Source organism: Plecotus auritus, assembly GCF_963455305.1.
Source record: "Plecotus auritus genome assembly, chromosome: 9".
NCBI classification, from domain to species: Eukaryota; Metazoa; Chordata; class Mammalia; order Chiroptera; family Vespertilionidae; genus Plecotus; species Plecotus auritus.
The window spans coordinates 129,487,718-129,510,444 of record NC_137783.1 but is presented as its reverse complement, the minus strand read 5'-3'; the positions used below and the strand labels follow the sequence as shown (position 1 = coordinate 129,510,444).

General features: G+C 37.5%; 1 protein-coding gene across 1 annotated transcript in view; it reads right to left on the bottom strand.

Moving 5' to 3' along the window:
- Positions 1-16,215, bottom strand: part of ANO3 (anoctamin 3) — a 208,379-nt gene extending 192,164 nt beyond the window's left edge. The window contains exon 1 of the mRNA XM_080642758.1: positions 16,014-16,215. Within this exon, the coding sequence (XP_080498884.1) occupies positions 16,014-16,059 (46 nt within the window). The 5' untranslated portion in view covers positions 16,060-16,215. The remainder of the gene's footprint in view (positions 1-16,013) is intronic.
- Positions 16,216-22,727: the final 6,512 nt, after the last annotated feature.

The window sequence follows — 22,727 nt, the reverse complement described above, 5'->3', positions numbered from 1 at the left end:
TCCTGAGAGGTTCGTTCTCCAGGTCTCCTCCCCTACTGCAGAGGGACAACTGAGACACAAGGATAAACTAGGTGAGATTAAATGAGATTGTACCTAATAAAAATTATAGCCTCAGTCTCCTCTCATTGTTCCACCCCTAAAATGCCAGCACCTCTTTGTATTTGGCATATCCACCACTATCTTAGCCTGGGGATTGAATGTATCTCCTCTACTACCTGATCTCCCTACAATGAAGAAAATCAGGAGTCTGGCCCAGTCAACAGACATTCTGGGTGGCTTTTTTAGGGCCTCAGATCCAGCCAGGGATTTTTTGATATCTAAGTTAGCAAAGTGAAAGAAAGAAAACAGAGCTAAACCCTATATAGTTAAAAAAAAAAAAAAAAAGGCAGGAGGCAACAAAAGCAATGTGGTATGCTAAAAGAGAGATGGAGCAGGGGAAGAAAGGGAAAATCTTACAGAAAGCAAAAAACAGTCACAATTAAAATTTTCAGAGAGGTTAAAAAATATTAAGGAGGTTTTGTGTTCATAAATCAAGGATAGGATGCTGGGAAAAATAAAGAGACTAATAAATAGATATTAGCATTTAAATTATATGATTTACACTTTATTACTTTATACATAATTAAATATAAAATTTATATATTCATTTATATATATTTATAAGCATTTATATATATTCATGCACATACACACATTAAGAGTATAGTTCCACTATGACCAAGAAAGAATATTGGGGATTGGTATACCTTCCCATCTGAAACAATGGTTAACAGGAATCTAGAGGTTAGGCATTAGGGACAGTAACTCTTGAGAAATAAGTAACATTGAGGTAAGCCCTATAATTCTGCCAGTTTATTGTCTTGAGAGAGTTTCTAAAACATTGCACCAAGAAAACCCAATCAGAGGTGTGGGGTTTTGTTTGTTTGTTTGTTTGTTTTCTGGGCAGAGGACATGGGGAGTGCAAAGGAGTGAGATATGATATCGCTGTGTTGTTTCTTTTTTAAGTAACTTGTCACTATTCCAGTCTTTTAAAAACCACGGACATATATTGCTTTAATTTTTTGAAAATGTTTCATAAGAAATCAGCAACTGTAGTCTTAGCAACACGTCCTAATTAGTGCAGCTCTGCACAAGTGCTATTCACATGTGGAATCATTTATCTTCACACTTATGGTCAAAAGGAAAAATAACTGAATAATGTCATTTTTCATGGAAGCCTGGATTTCATCACCCTTGCATAACAATTTTTCTAAAATAAAATAAAATTAATATTTACTGTGTTATGCAATTATTTCAATGTTGGTGATAAGTAATGAGAAACTGATCTCAACAGATTACTGTTTATCTGTGGGTGGTAGTGGAAGCAAGCAAACATACAATGAGAATTCACTGTGATTATGCTCGAGGAAGTGGGGAAGGTGGCTGGGTTTAATTATGAAGAAATGTCAAAACTGGGATTGTGTCCAAGTTTATAAAAAAACTTCTTGGATGGACAAATATAACCAAGTTAATTAAGAGAGAAAGGTATGAATGATCTAATATTTATTGAACAGCAGGGACAAGCCAGATTGTTAGTATAATTTGAAGCAGTATATATACCTTCCAAAATATTGAAAAAGTTGAAAACTTACCAAGTTTAATATAGCAAAGAGAGAAAGCAAAGTAAATAGTAAAGAATCTTAAAATCCGGGAATCATTAAAACAAAATTTAAAAGGGAAAATATATCCATTTTGAGAATATAATTTATCTATTGGTAAAGTTCTTCAGTTAAATTTCTAAAATGAGAATTCTGGCCCTACCTGGTTTGGCTCAATGGATAGAGTGTCCGCCTGGGGACTGAAGGGTCCTGGGTTCAATTCCAGTCAAGAGCACATGCCTGGGTTGTGGGCTCAATCCCCAGTGCAGGGTGTGCAGGAGGCAGCTGATCAATGATTTTCTCTCATCATTGATGTTTCTATCTTTCTATCCCTCTCTTCCTCTCTGAAATCAATAAATATATATATATTTTTAAAAAGATAATTCTGGGCAAGTTGCTTTTTAAGGGAAAGCATCTAATTCCCTCTACTTGGAATTCTAAATGAAATGACCAAAGAAATGAAAGAGAGGAAGAGGGAGAGGGAAAGAGAAAGTAAATGAGTAAATCTTTATTGCTATTTCAAGGCTACAAGTAGAACAGAGTTTTGGAATAGACAAAGCAGATTAAATTAAGATCTTTTGTGTTGTATTGATGGAAGAAAGTTGAAGGGGTTCTGGTTTGAGTTTGCTAATATCCTTTGGTTGGAAAAACAAGAATAAGTAGACAAGGCAGATTAAAGAGACTTTTGCCATCCCTTGATCTCTAGATATTAATGACTTAGAAGCAGTAGTTTAGGGCTTGTCCATCCCAAACTGATAAACAATTGGAAGTGGAGTTGTTCATTGGTCATACTAGGTTTACATGATACAGTAGGAAACAGAAATATAAATAAATTAGACAAAAACACACAATTTCCCTGAAGTAGAAACAAGGCCAAAAGAATATTTCATTAGTAAATGTGGCTGGAGGCATAGCTGACTGAACAAACATAAGAAAACATGGCCCCTAGAGAGACTGTCCAGGGACCCAAGATCCCAACTTTTCTCAAGATTCTAGGTCACTGAACTGAAAAATGAACTGAGAGCCAAGTCAGCCACCTTAAGATATGACTGGAGAGTGTAATATAATTCTCTCAGAATGCTTTAGGTCAAACACCTGGATTTTATAAGGCCTCTTTTTTTTTTTTTTTCAATAGGAGAGGCTATAATATGTCTCAAAAGTTGCAGACAAATAAAACTTGGAACAAAAGATGCTACAATAAACAGACTATAGACAGTACCTGCAATTTCCTCTTAAATAAAAATAGTACTCTCAAAAATATTGTCACAACACATTAAAATGAAAAAAAGCTAGGTAAACTGAAAACATAATTTAGAGTCACTAATAATTGCTAAGTAGACATTTAAAATGCTTTCTGAAGAAATAAAGAACAGAATCTACTTATGGAAAAACTGAACCATTGATAGAGAATACAATGTTAAGCAACACTACCAGAATGTGTGTGTGTGTGGCGGGGCGGGGGAGGGCGAGAGACAAAAAAAAATGTGATAATAACAAGAGAGAAGATAAATTTGGATATCCCTGAGTTTATACAATTAATTTTGATGGTGGAAGAGCCAAGAATAAAATAATCAGAAATAATAATAAACACATTGCTGCAATAAATTCCCTGGACTGAAAAAGATACATTCTGCAGTTCAAAGGGGCCCCCTCACACATCAGTCAAAATCAACAGAAAGCGATTCAACAGACATAGTTGTTGAAAATTTGGATTTTATTGACAATGAGAAAATCTATAAGAATTTATGTAGAAAAGGGCAGCTTACCCCAAATAAAGAAAATATTGGCCTGCAATTAGATAGCTCTATGTTAAAACACCATGAGTTCTGATGGAAAAGGACATACATTTTAGCAAAGCTTCTTCAGCAGATGTCAAGTTTTATAAACTTGTCTTTTCAAGGTTTAGCATAGTGTCTGGAATACAATAGGTATTCAATAATTTGCAGAAACACACAGTCCTGGGACTTAGAATAAGCCACATCATGGTTTCTGGTGCCCTGTCATTTCCCATCCCAGTACACATAAACTTCACACTCAGGATTGGTATCCAGAGGAAATTACATAACAAATACCAAGTCCAGATTTGAAAGTGTGGGTAAAGGATATGTGACTAAAGGGGACTGGGTATTTGAGGAGAAAGGGGTTTAGAATAGCATGAGATTGGGAAAGAATCTTTTTGAGGTGGTAAGAACGTATTCATAGATTATGATTATCCTGTAAAAAGTGAGAAATAAGCTGTAACAGAAAGTCTGAAAGATTCTTTGTTGGTATTTCTGCTGTACCTTGTAACTGTCTAAATTTCATAAGGGCCATAACTTTCCCACTTTGTATGACATACAAAGATCATATCCTGGAGTGGCCATCATGACTATTTATCAATAAACTTGTTTCCTAATCCAGTTTTTTCAGAGTTAACATATGACAGAAACAAACTATTCTTTTTTCCTCTTTTTAAATATACTTTTATTGATTTCAGAAAGGAAGGGAGAGGGATAGAGAGATAGAAACACCAATGATGACAGAGAATTGCATGCCCCATTCTGGGGATCGAGCCAGCAGCCAGACATGTTCCCTGACCAGGAATCGAACCCTGACCTCCTGGTCCATAGGTAGATACTCAACCACTGAGCAACACCGGCCAGGTCAAACTACTCTTCCTAAACATAATGTATCTCTTGGTGCACATCCATGAGACTTATTCCCAGGGCTGCCTCATATTAGCAATATGTCTGGGTGCAACTTACGTCTCAGTCTGTTGCCTTTATTTGCAAAACAGATTTGTGCCTCAAAGTGTTAATATAAAAATTATGTGATGTAATATGTGTACAATGGACAGCACATTGATAGACACACAGTAGACCCAGATCTATCATCATCAGCTATTTTCAGCCACCTTGATAAGCCTTTTATAGTGTTTCAGAGAACAAGTTTTACAGCCATATTGTGCTTTCAATTCCAGCTCTGCTAAACCTTTATTTTATGTTACTGGGGTAAACTATTTGTTGCACTGCAGTCAATTTCCTTATTTGGAAAGTAGAGCCGATAGAGCCTTCTTTGTTTTTTTTTGTTTGTTTGTTTTTGTTTTTTTTTGAGAGAGAGAGAATTAGAGGAATTAATGCACACCACACACACAGGGATGCGTGGCACACAGTAAATCCATTACAAGTCCTCCATGGCTTTACGATGGGTATTTTTAAAAGTGTTCAATAAACACCTGATAACATCTTTTCATTTAAAGAAGTTGAAAAAGAGATTTAAATCTGACAAAAACCTTTAGGCAGAAATAAAATTGAAATATATTAAACTTTGTATCTGTTGGGCACCATTCATATTAAGGATTTTATCTTAGTGGAAGGAAGGAATATTCGGTAATTTCAAAGGAAGCCTTGATTGTCACATTTCCAGTGACTATGGAAGGTTTTTTCAGGACTAGGTCTGAAACAAAGAAAGGCACAGAATCTCCCCATCCCTTTTTTACATTTTAATATCAAATCATGCCATTCTCAAAGACAATGAGGTGCTCAAGGACCATACAGGTCTCAGATTATAAGAGGAACATTATAAGAATTATGTCTTGAACATTATATATAGACAGAATTTCCTTGTGTATAACACATTGTTCAATTACATTATTATTTAGTGTTTCTAGAGCACAGAAAAATGAATTTATCAAAACATGAATTTATATACCAAAGCAACTGCTCTCCATGATTTGAATTCTAGTACTATTGTCTAAATGGGCATAAGTGCTTCTGAGTGGGTGATTTCTTCAAATCTGGGAAGAGTTATAACTAATTGCAAGCTGTTCAATGTGGTCTGAACCATCAACTCACTCATCTTGGAGCAACATTGGAAAAGGGGAGAATCATCTTTCAAATATATGGGCCCAATGGAGGCATTATCAAAGACAGTATGCTAAAAATCAGTGAGGAAACTAGAATTTACTGTTTTACCCCCAATTTTTGTCTATTTTTAGTAACTGACATCATATTATAACAGGCATACAGTGCAATGAAGAGAAAGATGTAATTTGAACCCTACCTGAATAAAATTCTGTTTAGTTGCTATTTTCCACACTCATAGCCCATGAATAATACTGCTCTATACTTTACATAGGCATAATAACTGATCATAAATAATCAGAAATTACTAATGTTATATAAGAAATAAGTGTGAATTGAGAGATTAACAATATATGGGGATTATTTTTAGATAATTTTGTTTTCTAAATGTAAACACTTGTTACATTAAAATTCATTGAAATGCCATGATTTAATAGAAATCAGCCTAAGTACTGAACTGTAAGAAAAGTGTTAAATTTGACTTTTCCTGATCTGTTTTGTAGAAACATTTAGACTGTAAGCATAGGTCATCCTGGGATGTCTTAGAAATTTTTAAGATTAGAAGAAATAGCAAAAAAGGGGAGAGGTAGATTGGCCAATGTCTTTTTTTTTTTAGTATACACTATAAAAAGCCATCCTCAAAAAAAAAAACAACAAAAAAAAACAAACAAAAAAAAACACAAAATCCTATTGGTCCCAGTTTATATGGAAGAAAATGAAAAACTTAGAGAAAACGATGGCAAAGGTCAATCATTCATACATAGCATATCATGTATCATTTGAACCCAAGCTGCTTGACTCTTGCACTCAAGTTCTTGACCATATTTATCACCTAATTCTAAATCTTGTGTTTATATGTTTAGTCTGTACTCAAAGTTATTTTAGGCAAGTAGACTAACAAATCCTTGTTAGGTCTAAATATAAGTGTACATATATAATGGTACACTTAAACTGGTGGCGAGTGTACCATTATATGTGTAAAAACCACTACTTCACAGACAAAATATATATTTTAAGTCTTTAGAATAGGCCTAAATTTTAGCCAATGTTAGTAAATGAAACTCACTTACCTAAACAGAAGAAGTTGAATCTTTGCAATCAGATACACTTTGGGAGAATTATTTGAAAAATAAATTGGGAAATGCTGGTGTAACCAAGTGGATAAATAGGGGTTATACAGGTAAAATGCCTGTGCTGAGTAATGGACAATATTTAATCTCCTTGATTTGGAGTTGGGGTAAAGAGTATTGGTGTTTAATGAAAATACTAGTTATCAAGTATTGTACCTAATATATAGCAATCCCTGTAAGAGGAACTTACCATACACAATTACTAACTCATAACATTTCTACCTGACAGGTATCTTAGCTCCACTACTCCTTGTTGTGACCTTGAATACTTACTTAACTTTTCTGTCTTTCAGAAAAAAATATATAAATACAAATTAAAAATGAAATGATATTAATATAAATTTCTTTTTATGAAGAATAATAAGTGCTATTAGTTAGTAGATTACTATAAATAAAAGAGTTTAAACAGTGTCTGGCAAAGAAGAAGCATTTAATAATAGCACTTATTATTCTGATCTCATACATAAGGAAATTGAAACCCACTGAAATTACTTAGCTTGCCAGGATCACTCACTATGTAAAAGTCTTAAGATTCAAACACAATTAATTTTATGTGACTCTATATCACCACTTCTTATTACACACCTTGCCTTTCTTGGAATGACTTTAAATTATAACAGTGAATTATAAGATAATACGAACATAAAAGATACTTTCTCTTTACATAAATCAAGGAGAGCTATAAAATGTTTCCAGGTATTTGATTTGAAAAAGACATTCTGAGATATTTTGTTATGAAAAACTATTCACCAAAGCCCCTTGTTTTGCCAAAAGATATACAGCAAAAAATTGGAACTAAAATACTTTTAGCAAAGATAAAGGCTTGACAGTGTTTGGGGTATTTACAAGGGTCATGGTAGAACAACTGAAGACAACATCTGAGGGCTCTTGCCTCCAAGTTTCCTCACTCCTTAGAGGTGGGTGTGGCTACCCCATAACTATACACACAAGGTCTGGTGTAAATGTGGCAAGACAAAAGCTCCTCTTTGGGAACCTCATCAAACCTTAAAAAGGAAGGACTGGGTTATACAGTTATATGAGAAACACACTGAACTTCTATTTTCATATTACTGCCAATTTGTACATAGCTTAGTGTCTCTGGCATCTATATAGTTTGCTTCTACAAATAACAGGGAGCATCTATTTACAACTTACTATATCCTACTCACTCAAGTTCATTAACTCACTTAGTGCTTCCATGGTTATCTTATTTTACAAAATTGCTTTTCAAAATGGTCTCAATTGTAGAATCCTGTAGGATGTATTTTTGTTAAGAGAGCAGAGTCTCCCTTGGAGATGAGATGTTGTCAGGAGTGACTGAACATTTTGTATTTTAATAGGAACTCCAGGTGATTCTTTAGATTTTGCAAATTTGGGAAACCTTAATTTTATAGTTGAGGGAAATGGTCTAAGGTAGATGAATCAAATTGCTCAAGATACCAGTCAGTGATGGAAAGTGTGTTTAAACCAGACCTTGTGTGTGTGTTTGCAGAGTAGCCACACCTTACCTCAAAAGTGCTGTTAGTAGTGCTTCAAAGCCAGACATAAAATATGATAAGTCCAGTTTTAGAAGTTATTTTGGGCAGTTGCCTTTTAGGTAGCTGATTGACTTTGAACCACAACTAATGCAGTGCATTTGCAAAATACTTTCAGCAATGCACTTTCACATCCACCCAATTTCACCTCTAGACACATCCTCTCCTCCACAGCCAACTGCATTTCAGTTACAGGGAGGATGTGAATATATGACTCATGTTTTGGTGAACTTGGATCCTGCAGCTGGTGCAAGGCATCTTACATGCCAGTTGGGTTGAAACCAAACAGAGTATAAAGTAATTGCCACTTTGAAAAAAGTTATAGAGTGCAGTTCAGGAGGAAAGGCAATGACAGAAGGGACAGCTGGGCTGGTTGTACTAATGCACTGCCAGGTTTGGAATATGACGTCACACCTCCGTAACCTCTGATGAACTGTAGCATCAGAAGGGAGGGTTGGGTTATCCCTTCTGAAGTTTTCATTTTACTAAGGCTGCAGAAGGAACACTGAGTTATCCATGATCAAGCTTGAAAATCATAGAACTCCGCCTTGAACTCTAATATTTTTACAGAGAAGAGGTAGAGCAATGGATGAAGCTAAAGACTGGTGGGAGTCAGCTGGGAGTGAGATACCCTCCAGCTGCTTAAATTTTGTTTTTCTCCAAAAGACCTGCAGCAACTAGGCTTCCTGTTAGAATGAAGAGCAGGTACAAAGGTGGACATTGGAGTTAGGAAAGACTGTGTTCAAACTCCACGGGGAAACTCATATATCTAACTAACGACTAAAGCTTTAATGAGTAGGAAATCCTGCAGTGTTCTTTCAAGCTGTTGGGACAGTTGGCAGTAAATAGTATTCACACAATATTAACTGCTGCTGCTGTTTTTGTTGCTGTGATGATTATTATTTCTTCACTACAATCCGGAGAGGTAGGGATTATAATTCCAAAATTTTGGATAAGAAACATATGGCTCAGAAAAGGTAAATGCCCAAAGCTACAGGATTTGTTCACAGGGAACTTTGAGTCAGTGCGCTTTGCATCAGTGTACAAGTATTTGACACTTACCCACAAATTTTACACTAATAGTTTCTAAACATTTGCACAATTATAAAATAATAATAAACAGAAAAAGGTTGATTTGTGTGTGTGTTTTTAAGTTTGGGCTTGTTTTGGTAACTTGATTTATATAATCATGTCGCCCCAGATTTTTTTTTTTTCACTAACATCCATGTAAAGAGTATAATTTTAAATTCTAACTGAAATTCTAGATGGCTTTAAAACACTCATATTTTTACATTATAATTACTTGGGATCAAGTTTCTTTTCAATTTGACCATTTCTCTTCCTCCTAAGTAGAGGGTAGGTATATATATATATATATATATATATATATATATATATATATATATATTCATTCAAATAATGAATACAATTTTTGCTAACTCAAAGTCATCCTTTTAAATATCAATGTTCTTACTTAAAAAATAACAACATAGTATTTTGAGATATGCAGGAGCTTTTAAGAAATGTCCCAGATATATGTAGTTTCTTTGGGGATTGAAATACCTCTACAATCTTTTCATAGTTTGGCTTGCCCATAAATACCTGGAAAATCTCCTATGGAAGGAAAGAAAGGGTCAAAATTAAGGACAGGGCAGAAGATCTGAGGGGCTCTAAATTAGACATTCGATCCTTTCTAATGATCCAGGTTAATATTGAGTAAAAGCTAAGAAAAATAGAATTACTGATTCTAAAATATCTACTCAACTTTTTTTCCTTTATGTCCAAAAATATTATAACAAGAAACAAAGCTTTCTCTCCATTAGTCATAAATGGAACAAACTGCCAAAATTACAGGGAGAGTTGATACATGCCTGAAGGAATGTCATTAATGGCTTCAGATTTGTTTGTTGGTTTCACCAGGGTAAGAGTATATGAAGGTTCTAGATCCTAAAGATATCAATGAGGAGCAAAGGAGGCTTAAAAGTGGGTACCAGGGCCTCTGAAACTAGGTCTTTCTCCCAACACTGTCTTCTGGGTACTATGAAGTAGGAACTGGGCACAGAGCAGGATGGTTGCTAAGGAGCTTTACAGGTGTGCACCTGCAACAGTAAATGATTTATTTGGAGAAAAAGGGAATGGAAATGCTTTACCTAGCTGGTGCAGCTCAGTGGTTGAACGCTGACCTATGAACCAGGAGGTCACAGTTCGATTCCCAATCAGGGTGCATGCCCAGGTTTCGGGCTTGATCTCCATCCAGTATGGGGCATGCAGGAGGCAGCTGATCAATGATTCTCATCATTGATGTTTCTATCTCTCTCTCCCTTTCTGAAACCAAGAAAATATATATATTTTAAAAAGAACATGCTTTATGGTCTATACATCCTATGTAAGTGTAAAGATTATTATTATTAAACAATTTATTTGAGTACGAAGTGTTTGATTCTGTGGAATCATTAAATCACCCTTTTCATGCTCAAATAAATGTCCTTCAGGATAATGATGAATCACCCGACAGCTTCAGCTGATCCCATTAAGCCCCAACATTTAGGGACAGGCTGTGTTTTATGTGACCTATGCTTTCACTGAAACTCAAGGTAGATATCCTGGTAAATAACAGCTACCAGAAGCCAAAACTGGTATTGTCCTTTTCTCGATCACTCTTGTGTGACACATGAATCCATCATAAATCAAGTGAAACAGAGCAAGCCAGGCTGGGAAGCACAGTTGGACTTTCACCAGAAATCACTGATGATTTGCCAGCTAATGTGTTCCTCCCACATGTGCTGAGGCAGAGGCAAACATACACTCCCAGTTGTCTCTAAGCATAATACACTCTATTGCCTCCCCCCACCCACCCATCCACCGAAGATTCTCACCCTTTACTTCCTGGCTTATTAGTAAGCCTCTTATTAAAACAATCTAGAATTTGATTAAAGTGTAATAAAAATTCAAAAATATACAGGGTAGAACAAAAGTAGGTTTACAGTTGTATGTGAAACACAGAGTTTATTCTTGTATTATTATTTATTATTATATTATTTTTCATATGAACAACTGTAAACCTACTTTTCCCCCTCTCTGTGTGTAGATTTCCTCTTCAGAAAACATAACTGGCGTTGCCAAGAAACAAAATGTCACCATCTTTCTAGAAAAATGTAGAATTGCCCACAATTCTCATAAAGGTTGTGTCTAGAAAAGCTCTCAGACTTCCTGTTTACAAAATTCTCTGAAGAAGGAGGCTTTGGTAGCAATAGGTTTGGGAATGACATGTTCTTGATAATGCCATCACAAAGCACAATGCCTGGCACACAGCAAAAGCTTGGCAAATTGAGTTGTGTGGAGAGTGAATAAGTACCTTTTATTTGCAATGAAAGTTTAAAATTATATAATTAACTGAACATCTAAATTTACTCTATGGGAATTTTGGAAGTTTTCCTGAGGAATGGGCATATAATTTGGGTAGTTTGTGATTGAGACTCAAGAATATTGTGACTATCTTTTGGTGGTCTGTAGTCTACTGTTTTCCTTAAGATAAACCCCAAATAAATTAAATGGAGGAAAAAAGTAAATGAAAGGCAGAAAATTACAAGGAAACTATTAAGGATTTATTTCACTCCTGAGGAGGAGGAGGAGAAAGAGGAAGAGAAGGCAGAGAAGAAGGAGGAGGAGGAGGAGAAGTCGGGGGGAACTATTGCCTGGCCTGTGTGGCTCATGAGGTCAAAGTTGATTTCTGGTCAGGGCACATACCTGGGTTGCAGGCTCAAGTGTAGGAGGCAGCAATCAACACTTTATCTCATCATTGATTTTTCTATCTCTCCCTCTCCCTTCCTCTCTGAAATCAATCCTATCTAATAAAGAGGGAATATGCTAATTAACCATCACTCCATCACAAAGATGGCTGCACCCACAGCTGAGGCCAAGTTTCCATAAGGAGCCTTAACAAGCAATCAGCAGGGACCTGAGGCTATGGCCTCTCCCGCCCCGTGGGGCTTGACAGGGGACATCAGGCTGGCAGGGCTTGACAGGGGACCTCAGGCCATGCCCCCCAGCAGGTGGGGCTTGACAGGGGACTTCAGGCCATGCCCCCCCACCCCAGCACCGAGCCAGGGGACCTGAGGCTGTGCCCCCCTGCCTGGTGGGGTTTGACAGGGGACCTCAAGGTGCACTCCCAGTGCTGGGTCGGGGGAACTCAGGCCGAGCCCCCTGCCCAGGGGGGACCTGAGGCTGCACCCCCCTGCTGATGGGGCTTGACAGGGGACCTGAGGCTGTTCCCCCCTCCTGGTGCAGGGCCAGGGGACCTGAGGCTGCGCCCGCTCCCCCTCCCCGCCTGGCAGGGCTTGATAGGGGACCTCAGGCCATGTCCCCCACCTGGCAGGGCTTGATGGAGGACCTCAAGGCATGCCCCCCACCCCGGTCTAGGCTGGGGAACCTCAGGCCATGCCCCCCGTCCTGGCACCAGGCCAGGGGACCTGAGGCTACGTTCCCTTCCCTGCCTGGCGGGGCTTGACAAGGGTGGGACTAGCCTGGTCTGGATCTATCCCAATGAGGGGGCGGATGCGGCTGGGTCTGGGTCTCTCGCGATTTTAGGGCACATGTGGGTGGGTGGGGGCTTGACTCTGGGTCCCGTGGTGTGTCCCAGACTCTGACAGGAGGAAGGTTTTCATATACATTTTACTAATTTTCTTTCATCTCTGACACTTCTATTATAGAGAAAGGGCAAATAGCAATATTAAATTATTTCCTCTTATTAATCCCCTTTTAATGTGCACAAATTTTGTGCACCAGGCCACTAGTAAAAATATATTTTTAAAAAGAACAGCGGTTGTTATTATTAACTAATTTTTGAGTCCCTACTGTGTGCAAGAAAAACTGCTAAGTATATTACAAATCAGCAACATAAATATTATCTTCATTTCACAGAAGTGGTAACCGAGGCTTAGAGATATTAAGGGATGTAACTTGCAAACAGGACATGGAGGATTAAAATCCAGGACTGGAAATGAGGACCATGGATTAAATTATTGGACAAATTTGGCTTTATATACAGTATTTAGTTTTACAGATAACTATACTGACATCTACACTGATGTGTTAAAAAAGATTGAGTAATATCAGTCAGGGAGGGTTGGATCAGGGTTGGACTACACATGTATATAAAAATCTCCATGCCTTCAGTGAGATTAAATACAGTGTGGTTTGTTTTTAAAGTGAGGTTGAAAATTTTTCAAGCCTTATAATAAGGGTGTTTATTGGATCTCATGCTATTTCTAGGTGTTATAAATATAAAATAAAAATAAAAAAAAATAATCGAGCCCTGGCCAGAGGGCTGAGGTGGTTGAAGTGTAGTCCCATGCACCAAAAGGTTGCAGGTTCCATTCCCCGTCAGGGCACATACCTAGGTGCTGGTTCAATCCCAGGTCAAGGTGCATATAGGAGGCAACTGATCAATGTTTCTCTCTCATATTGTTGTCTACCATTCTCTCTCTCCCTTCCTGTCTTTAAGATCAATTAAAAAAAAACACACACATCTTTGGATGAAGATTTTAAAAAAAAATGCATTGACTCCACTTGACTAAAGCAAAAATAATCTCCATAAACTGGATTACTCCATTAATTTATTTCCTAAAAGTGAACTAAAAGCAGTGATTTTCTCTTTATCTGACCCAGGAAGAAATCATCTGCACTGTCACACTGCCACCTGCTCCTCCCCATAGAACAGAGGAAGAGAGAGAGAAAAGGCCAAAGGGTCAGTAGTTAAATCTTTTCATATTATATATGAGCCAAAGTCCAAAGAAGTTAAACACTTTTAAGCTGGTTATAAAGGCAAGCCTAGAATTTAGGATTCCAGAATTCCAGCACCGAACTGTCTTCACCTTTGCCGTGTAGATTTCAGGTTAATGTTATGGTGAAAAGCACAAGTGTTTTGTCTCATGCCTCTTGGGTCAGAAAGCAGTTAGAAACAATATCATTTTGTTTCTTTCTCTTGGAAAAATTAAAATAGTTAATCTTCAGTTTGGTCTAATCCTTACGTGTGTCTGTTTCGAGTGCCCATCTAGAGTTAAAAAGGAATTAAGCAGAACCACTTTAATGGTATGTGGTTCCTATCCCTCCTCCTCCCCATATTATCCTTCCGTTAATCTTGCCTTTTGTGCCAAAAAGTAAAGACAGACTTGAAAATAAATAGCTCATAATGATCATAAAGGAAACAATATGAAGTGCCAAGACTAGCAGATTTTGTTATCACTCACACTGAGCAATGACCATTGGTTCTAAAGTTGGCAATTGTTTGCTTTTAAAAACACAATATATATCAATACATAATAAATTTTGTGGGGGCCATTTCAAGGTTCCAGGTCCCAGAAATGAATCACCCACAGTTATGTATTAAAGAAAGTTATTAATTGTATGAAGCTGGTGCAAAGTCCCTTTAATCTTTGTCTTTATTTTGAAAGTTTCTTTCTGTTTAAGATAATAATGAAAGAAAACACAACTTCTTGAAGCAAAGGAACATTTAGATTTGAAATGGAATTATATATTAGCTGAAATTTTTGTCTACCTGGGCAGTCTCTCACCCCACTCTCACCCACTGTCAACTTCATCATATAATTTTTAAAGAACCTAGAGGTCTGGAACAGAGTATAACATGTGGAATTCAAAGCTCTCTTATTCGAATGTTCTGCTCAACACAAAAATTCCTTCTAAATTTGTTCACCAGTGTTTGCTTTCATTGCTTTCTAAAAAAAAGGAAAATATCTATGTAGGAACAACTGTTGACATATGTATGTATGTATTTAAGTATAGTTGGTATATAATACTATATGTTTCAGGTATAGGATATAATGATTTATATACCTTAGGATTTGATCACCACATTAAGTCTAGTAATCATGTCATCATGCAAAGTTTATATATATATATATATATATATATATATATATATGGAATCTGGGGCAAAGTAGGGATATTTAAGTAAATATTTACTTCATTTTGAATGAGCAAATTTACCGTTCCAGAATTCACATATCTCAGATAACATAGGGTCAACTATGGCATTATTGTCATTATTAATGCAATAAAAAGGCAATGTTGCTGTTTAATATATGTTTTCAGGCAAACTCCAGAAAACTTGGAATATGCCTCAATATAAATGCACCCTACAAATTCCTTTTAAACAACACAAGAAACAAAGAGTGAGGGGATAACTTGGACAAACTATTGATTTGACTGTGAACATATGGACTGTTCTGACTGCATCTATGGAGAAACATGAACTAGAAGCTAAGAGAGAAAATATAAAGCTCCTACACACAGAACCTACCAACCATTACAAAAACCTGAAACCCAGAATCAAGCAGAGGACAAGGACAAAATAAAGTTTCCAAGAAAGTTTCCGAGCCCCTTAAACAGGCCAACTTCCTGAACTCTCTAAAAGTTAATGTATTCTGTCAAAGATTCTCAATTAAGACATCTGCTTGCATGAAGCTTATGAGACATTTGAATCACAGATGGGCAAACATGGTCCAATTCCTCTGTCTTCAAATCTCAGAATGCTGGTAGGACAAACCCCACTAAGCTGGTTTACTGCAATGTATTGAACTAGTCTTAGCAGAAATTCACATTAAATCAGGTCCCCGAGATGACGAATTCCATTTCTCCCACAGACCGTGCGGAGGCTCAGAATTCAGACTCATCTGGAATGCAGAGTGAAGAGGCATTAAAACAAAGAATAATTAAAAAAAAAAAAAAAAAAAACTTCACAGAGTTCTCCACCTCTGCATCGCATTAGCCTGCAAAGGATGCTCCTACACACTGCAAGGGCACACAGAGGGGACGTGACAATCACAGGGAGGGAGACCAATTCCAACTGACCTTTTTGCTGTTTAAAGGATTGAATGGAGCCTGAATGATGGACCATTTTCACTCTGTGCGTCCCCGCCGGGTTAGGAAGCAGTCCGAGAGGGAGGCTGGGGAACAGTCGCCAGACTTTGAGAGCGACTCCTTGTCTGCACGAAATACCGGAGCCCGCGCGAGCGCGCTGCAATCCCACACTTGCTTTAGGGAGCGCATCACTCCCAAGGCTGCATGCCCAGCGTTGTCAAGGCAACGTAGGAGGGCGGGCCAGCGTCCGGCTCCCCTTAGTGGCTACTCGCGGAATAACCCCGCATCCCCTGCCTCTAGTGCCGCAGTGTGGGTGGGAGTCGCGCGGGGTTTGCTGGGACAGGCAGGGGAGGACCTGTTTTAGTGACCATAACTAGGACCCAGCAAATCTCCAGAGCTGCTGTTCATTACCTCTTTTGCAAGTTTTGAGGCTGGTTAATATCCGGACACAAGCATTGATTTTCTAAAAGTTGGTCTGTAAACACTGGTACTTATGGAAGGGCAAAGTTGGGCTCTTTGAGAGGAATGCAAACGCAGATGCAGAAACGTTTTTTTTCATCTTAAACTTCAATATGGATAGCTTCCATTTATCCAGAAGAATGGGTTTATTAGATGAGCAATGTTAACGTTTAGCACATTACACTGGAGTTCTCTGCTTGTGCTGCAGCTGTAGAGACCTTGAATCATATATGATAGTGACATTGGACCATTTATTCCAGATGCTGGGGGTGGGGGGGACCTGCTCTCCATTATACTTCATTTAATCTTCATAGAAGTTCTATAAAGTAGGTAGAATATTATGATTCTAATAATTATAAAATAAACAAGGCCCAGTGCAACCAAGAATTCTCAAGATCACATAAAACAACACGTAATTTGAAAGAGAAGGCACCTGATACCCAGGATTAGGAGTTAACTCAACATGTTTTCAGTACGGTCTCTTTTCCTCTTATCACTGCTGCCTTATTCAAACCTCCTAAGTTCCCCCTGAAAGATGGAACATTGTTACTGAACAGACACATAGCAAAAGAATATAGTTTCTTGAGTTTCAAAGGTTTGTGAGATCAACTCAGACCCAGGTGAAGGATCCAAATAAAGGCAGATGAGAAAGAGAAAGAAGCAGAGATTCAAAATTTTCAGAACCTGACATAGGCTAATCTATGGGATGGTCTTTTATTTCACCTGTGGGCAGCAAAGGGAATATGGCTTTGAACGAGCAGATGTTCCATATTTATATGGCTGCATAACAAACCACCATGAAACTAGAAGCTCAGATCTGCAGTTTATTATCTCTCATGATATTCTATACATTGACGAGGCTTAGTCTGGTGGTTGTGATTCAGAGTCTCTTGAATTTTCTGTGGAAAGGATTCTACTCTCAGTGGAAAGTGTAGCGGAGAATGTGCAGCCTTCTTTAATGAAGGATACTGGTCCTTTCAGAAGGAAAATACTGAACAATCAGTAAGAGCTCAGTATGTAGGCACTGAAGAAGTACTTGGTTATGAAAAATGAACTCCTTGTGAGTTTATCTGCAACTGAAGATCTAGAACAAACCTCAGAGACTTTACAGATATTTTAAAGCAGAGGGCACTGAAATCCAGAGCAATAACTAACTTTCCTGGGGGTCTTTTTGTAGTTTTGTTAATTTGCAATTAATAAAATTCTTGCCCTGACTGGTTTGGCTCAGTGGATAGAGCGTCGGCCTGCGGACTGAAGGGTCCCAGGTTCGATTCCGGTCAAGGGCATGTACCTTGGTTGCGGGCACATCCCCAGTAGGAGGTGTGCAGGAGGCGGCTGATTGATGTTTCTCTCCCATCAATGTTTCTAACTCTCTATCCCTCTGCCTTCCTCTCTGTAAAAAATCAATAAAATATATTTTAAAAAAATAAAATAAAATTCTAATACAACTCAACAACTCATTGTATTCTAGTACAACCCAATCCTCATAGGGGAGGGTTAAATTTGATTATGTATTTAAGGAGTAGTTCATAGCAGAAAATTAATGCCCAATAAATGTTAGATATTGTAATTATAACCAATGAGGATCTTACCTTTTTTAAACCCTTTTAAATCAGAGGGATTAGAATAAATACTTTTGAAACATGAATATTAATTCAATTCTTGATCAGGAGGAACAGGGGAAAGAATCTACTCGACACTCCCAAGCAGAGGTACCATCTTCAGTTTTCTAGAACCTCTTCTCAACCATCTCCCTTACCCATAACCCAGCAGGAGGCACAGCTGTGTGAGCTGGAGCTAGAAATGAGTTAAGAATTTGAACCACTTTAAAAATTAATTCCCTCTCCCAAAGAAAAGTAGTTTTGCATTATTTCTAACATGATTGCCCCCTACCCTTTGCACTTATGATTACATCATCTTCCCATAAAGTTTATTAATATTAACTAGAAACATTTTAGGCTGGGCTGACAGATTGCTAGCAGGCGATTCAAGGAACATCTTTACTTGTTTTAAAATAAGTGTTTTAGGGAAGGTTGCTAGAGGAACAGCTTTATGAGGGACCTAGGAATTTCAAGCACCATCTGCTTTATAGGAAAGACAAATGCAAAGATTAGGAAAAGTTGTGTATGTGTGTGTAAACAGACATAGTGCATGTTTTGGAAGTGGGAGTGCAGAAAGAGAGATATGAGCAAAGACCTTCCTGAAATCAAATCCTCCTCTGATCTGATAAAAGGAAATATTTGTATACTGACATCTCCATTGTAGAAAGATTAGGAATGAATGTTAAATAGCTTCATTATGGAAGGCTAACCTGATTGTTGGGTTCATTTTCTTACTATTTTTGGTTTCAAACATCTTCAAATATTAGTGAGAAAATGATAAGTATTGATTTTATATTCATTATATACATATCTTTAAACTCCCTCCATAACTATCTTTCCACAATTCCAATTTTGCTTTTCTTTTTCAGTTTTGAACCCTGGCTTTTTATTTCCTTGTGGAGGTTTCTGGTGCATTCGCCCTCCCACAGCTCAACACCTGCCTCCTGTCCTCCTAAGTAATTAATTATCAGGCTCCATGCTAACTTTTGTTTCCAAAAGAGGTAAGGACTCTGTTCTTTACATCACCAGGAGGCTTCTTATTTCTTTAATAGGTGAAAAGGTGGAGTTGAATCCTATATAATAAAACCCTAATATGCAAATAGACCCAACGGCAGAACAACCAGTCACTATGGCGCACACTGATGACCAGGGGTAGACGCTCAACACAGGAGCACCACTCAGCCAGAAGCCAGGCTCATGGCTGGCGAGCACATTGCTAAGGACCCCTTGGGGGATGTCCACCTGCCGGCTTATGCCTGCTCTAGCAGGCAGACATCCCCCAAGGGGTTTAGGACTGCGAGAGGGCACAGGCCCTGCTGAGGACTCCCCCCCGCCCTGTGCACAAATGTCGTGCACTGGGCCTCTAGTCAATAATAATGTGATACTTTGCATGGTGACATTACTGGACTTAGTGATCACATTGTAAAGTATATAAATGTCAAATCACTATGTTGTACACCTATAATTAACATATTGTATACCAAATATAATTACATAAAAATAATAATATTTTAAATGAATTCTGATATATGAGCCTCAGATCAGGCAATTGTGGGCTTCCCTGTATTGTTTTCTATCATAGGTACGCAGTGAATTCTGTCAGAACCACTTTGTATCTTGAATCTCTGACTTAATTGAAATTGCCAGGTCTGCTTTTCATTGCCTAAGTGGAGACAGAAATAGAGATAGAAATTCTCTTTGCAGTGATTTCCTTTTTAGAACCCAGTTATGTAAGGTATTAATGGGTGAAGTGAAATAGCCAAGTCATGTTGGCAATGGGTTTATCTGCGAAGAGTAAGGAACAGGGGATAGAGAAATATCCCTGGGAGAGATTATTAAGGGAAACTATGGTTTCCTGAAAGGATATTAAGTGTAGAGTATCTATTTCTTCAGAGATTAGTATAGTTCCTGCCACACAAGCTTAATAAATGCTTACTATTGAATAGGTAATTAAGGGAATGAAGTTAAAATGTTTAAATGACTTCCACAGAAATGCTTATTTAGTGCCCTGAACAGTTGTCTTCTTTCTTCTGTAAAGTCAAGAAACATACATTTTATATGCTTAACATTTATTTATAGCTTATATATTTATATTAATATATTGAGCACTTTCTTGGTTTTAGTTGCTATCCATACCATATTAAAGACACATACAAGCTCTGGAAACAAATAACAACAACAGAACTCACACACATGCTGTGCTAAATGGGAGGGTGGAGTACACTTTAACAACTGCTTCCTAAGAAGTCTGTTTCCTGGCCACGTGTAACAGTACAAGTACAGAATTAAGCAGATCAGTCCCGCTGGTATCCAGACTGTATGTTCAGAGAAACCTTCAGCAATAACATTCCTGATGGCTATAAGGCTTAGAGAAAGCAATGGAGTGAAACAGCAGTCTGTACCTTCTTTGAATCCAGCCTGATGTGATATTACTACATAGTATTTGGAATAGACAGGAACACAAAATGATTTGCTTAAGAAGACACCATCAAGAAAAGACAGATGGTGTGGGACAAAGTAGGTGATGATGGATTAAACAACAGCTTATATCTTATGTCCCTGCTAAAATCTTACAATTACTTCTTCAAGTTGCCTTAGAATAAAGTCCATTTTATTGTTCTACCAGTCAGGGAGCTCCATCTCAACATTTTTCAATCTTATTTCTAGGTCTCTACAAATTCTTCTGATCCTGCAATGTTTTTCTTCCTCAGAGGCCTCTCTGCCTTTGCTGCTGCTGTTTCTTCCACTTGGAATCCTCATGCTAAAACCTTTATTATTCTCATAATTTTTTTCTCAACCCATACTCATCCTTCAAGGCTCCAGAGCAATGCCATTTCCAGGATGAAGCCTTCCTTTATCCACACACACCCACTGTAAAGTCAGTTATACAGTGATTTATCCTCCTCTAATAACCATGGGTTATAAATAACCACATTTCATGGCATTTTTACCATAATTCTCCCAATGCCTTATACATACAGGGTGGGGCAAAATCGGTTTAAAGTTGTTCATATGGAAAGTAATATGATAATTAATAAATAATAATACAAGGATAAATTCAAAACTGTAAAACTACTTTCGTCTCCCCATATATAAGCTTTTGAAAGTAGTCTCATAATTTTCTCCTACTTCAGAAGAAATACTTTAAGGAAGACTTTGTGTTGACTCATTTTTATATTTCTCACAGTTCCAAAAAGATGATTTGACCCAGAAAAGCTAATTAAATACACATTTACTGAATAAATGGTTTCCGTGATCCTCAATTACTATTTTTTATTTGTCAAAGGAGTCTAATAATAAGAGTTTCAAATATAAGTCCAGTATGTTAATTGCCTTTCAAGGTTTATTTGCAAGACTGTGGCTTTCCATTGCTTTGTGAGTTTATTTCTTCTAGGCAGATAATTTCATAAAAATTGGTTTTGCTGAGATTTTTTTGAAACTCTAAGAATGTAATGACTATTGATTCATTTTCTATGTCTGCTCAGTTTGGAGTCTGGGAAGTAAGCACTTAAACTGATACTCTGGTCATACCAACCACTGTACCACATGTGGGTGAACTGCCATGCTTTTGAGCAAAGCTGATACTCAGCTGATACTCTGGGTGAGTGCTACTAGTTGTTTAAGGCCAGTATCTTCTGACACCTGACACCTCTGGCTGACTGGTCTAGGACTGTGCTGTATTGATTGTTTGGGTGTTTGCCAATAGGAAGGTGGAGATGAAGGTAGCTTTTGTAGTAACCTATTTACTTTTCAGAGATAATATATTCGTGACTCCGGGGAAGCAGGAGTGACTGGCTGTGAATACATTGGGGTATCTATTTGAACATAACCAGTCCATCTGGAGCAAGGTATGAGTTTGTTGACTTGTCATTCTTCCAAAGAGATTAACAATGTAATGCTTAGCAATGCTTTAAAAAGAAAGTGTGCATGGATTTTGTTTACTGGAATAAAGGTTCCTTATGCATTGTTTATTAATAAAAGCAGACTGCAAAAATATTTCAGTGTGAGATCAATTTTTGCAAAACATTATATAGCCTAGATATATCTATAATGATAAAACTCAAAATATAGCTAAGTGTGCATGGAGGAGATATTGACTTTTTTTTCATTTTGCTTACCAACATTTTAACTATTCTGCATACATTCCTAAAGGGACCTTATATTCTAGGTTGTTTTTTCTTTTGTCACAGTGTAAATGATAGCCTGAAATTTAAAAAGTGGCCTGGTTTAGCCTCACAATGATGGCTCAGTGGTTGAGTGTCCACCCATGAACCAGGAGGTCATGGTTTGATTCCCAGTCAGGGTACATGCCTGAGTTGTGGCTCTAGCCCTAGTAGAAGGCATGAAGGAGGCAGCTGATCAATTATTCTCTCTCATCATTGATATTTCTCTCCCTCTCCCATCCTCTCTGAACTAAAAGAAAAACAACAAAAATCAACCACCATATTGTTTTTAAAAAGTGTCCTGGTTTGGATAGGAAATTATGTGATCAAATGTGTATTACTTATGTTAGGAAAATAAATGTAAAAATCAAAGTGGAAAATAATAACTGCATACAAAATGTCAGTATGACATTTTAATAAAATGATAGCTCAGACTTAAAATTGTAAAAACATCAGCACTTTGCCATGGAGGCTTCCTTTTT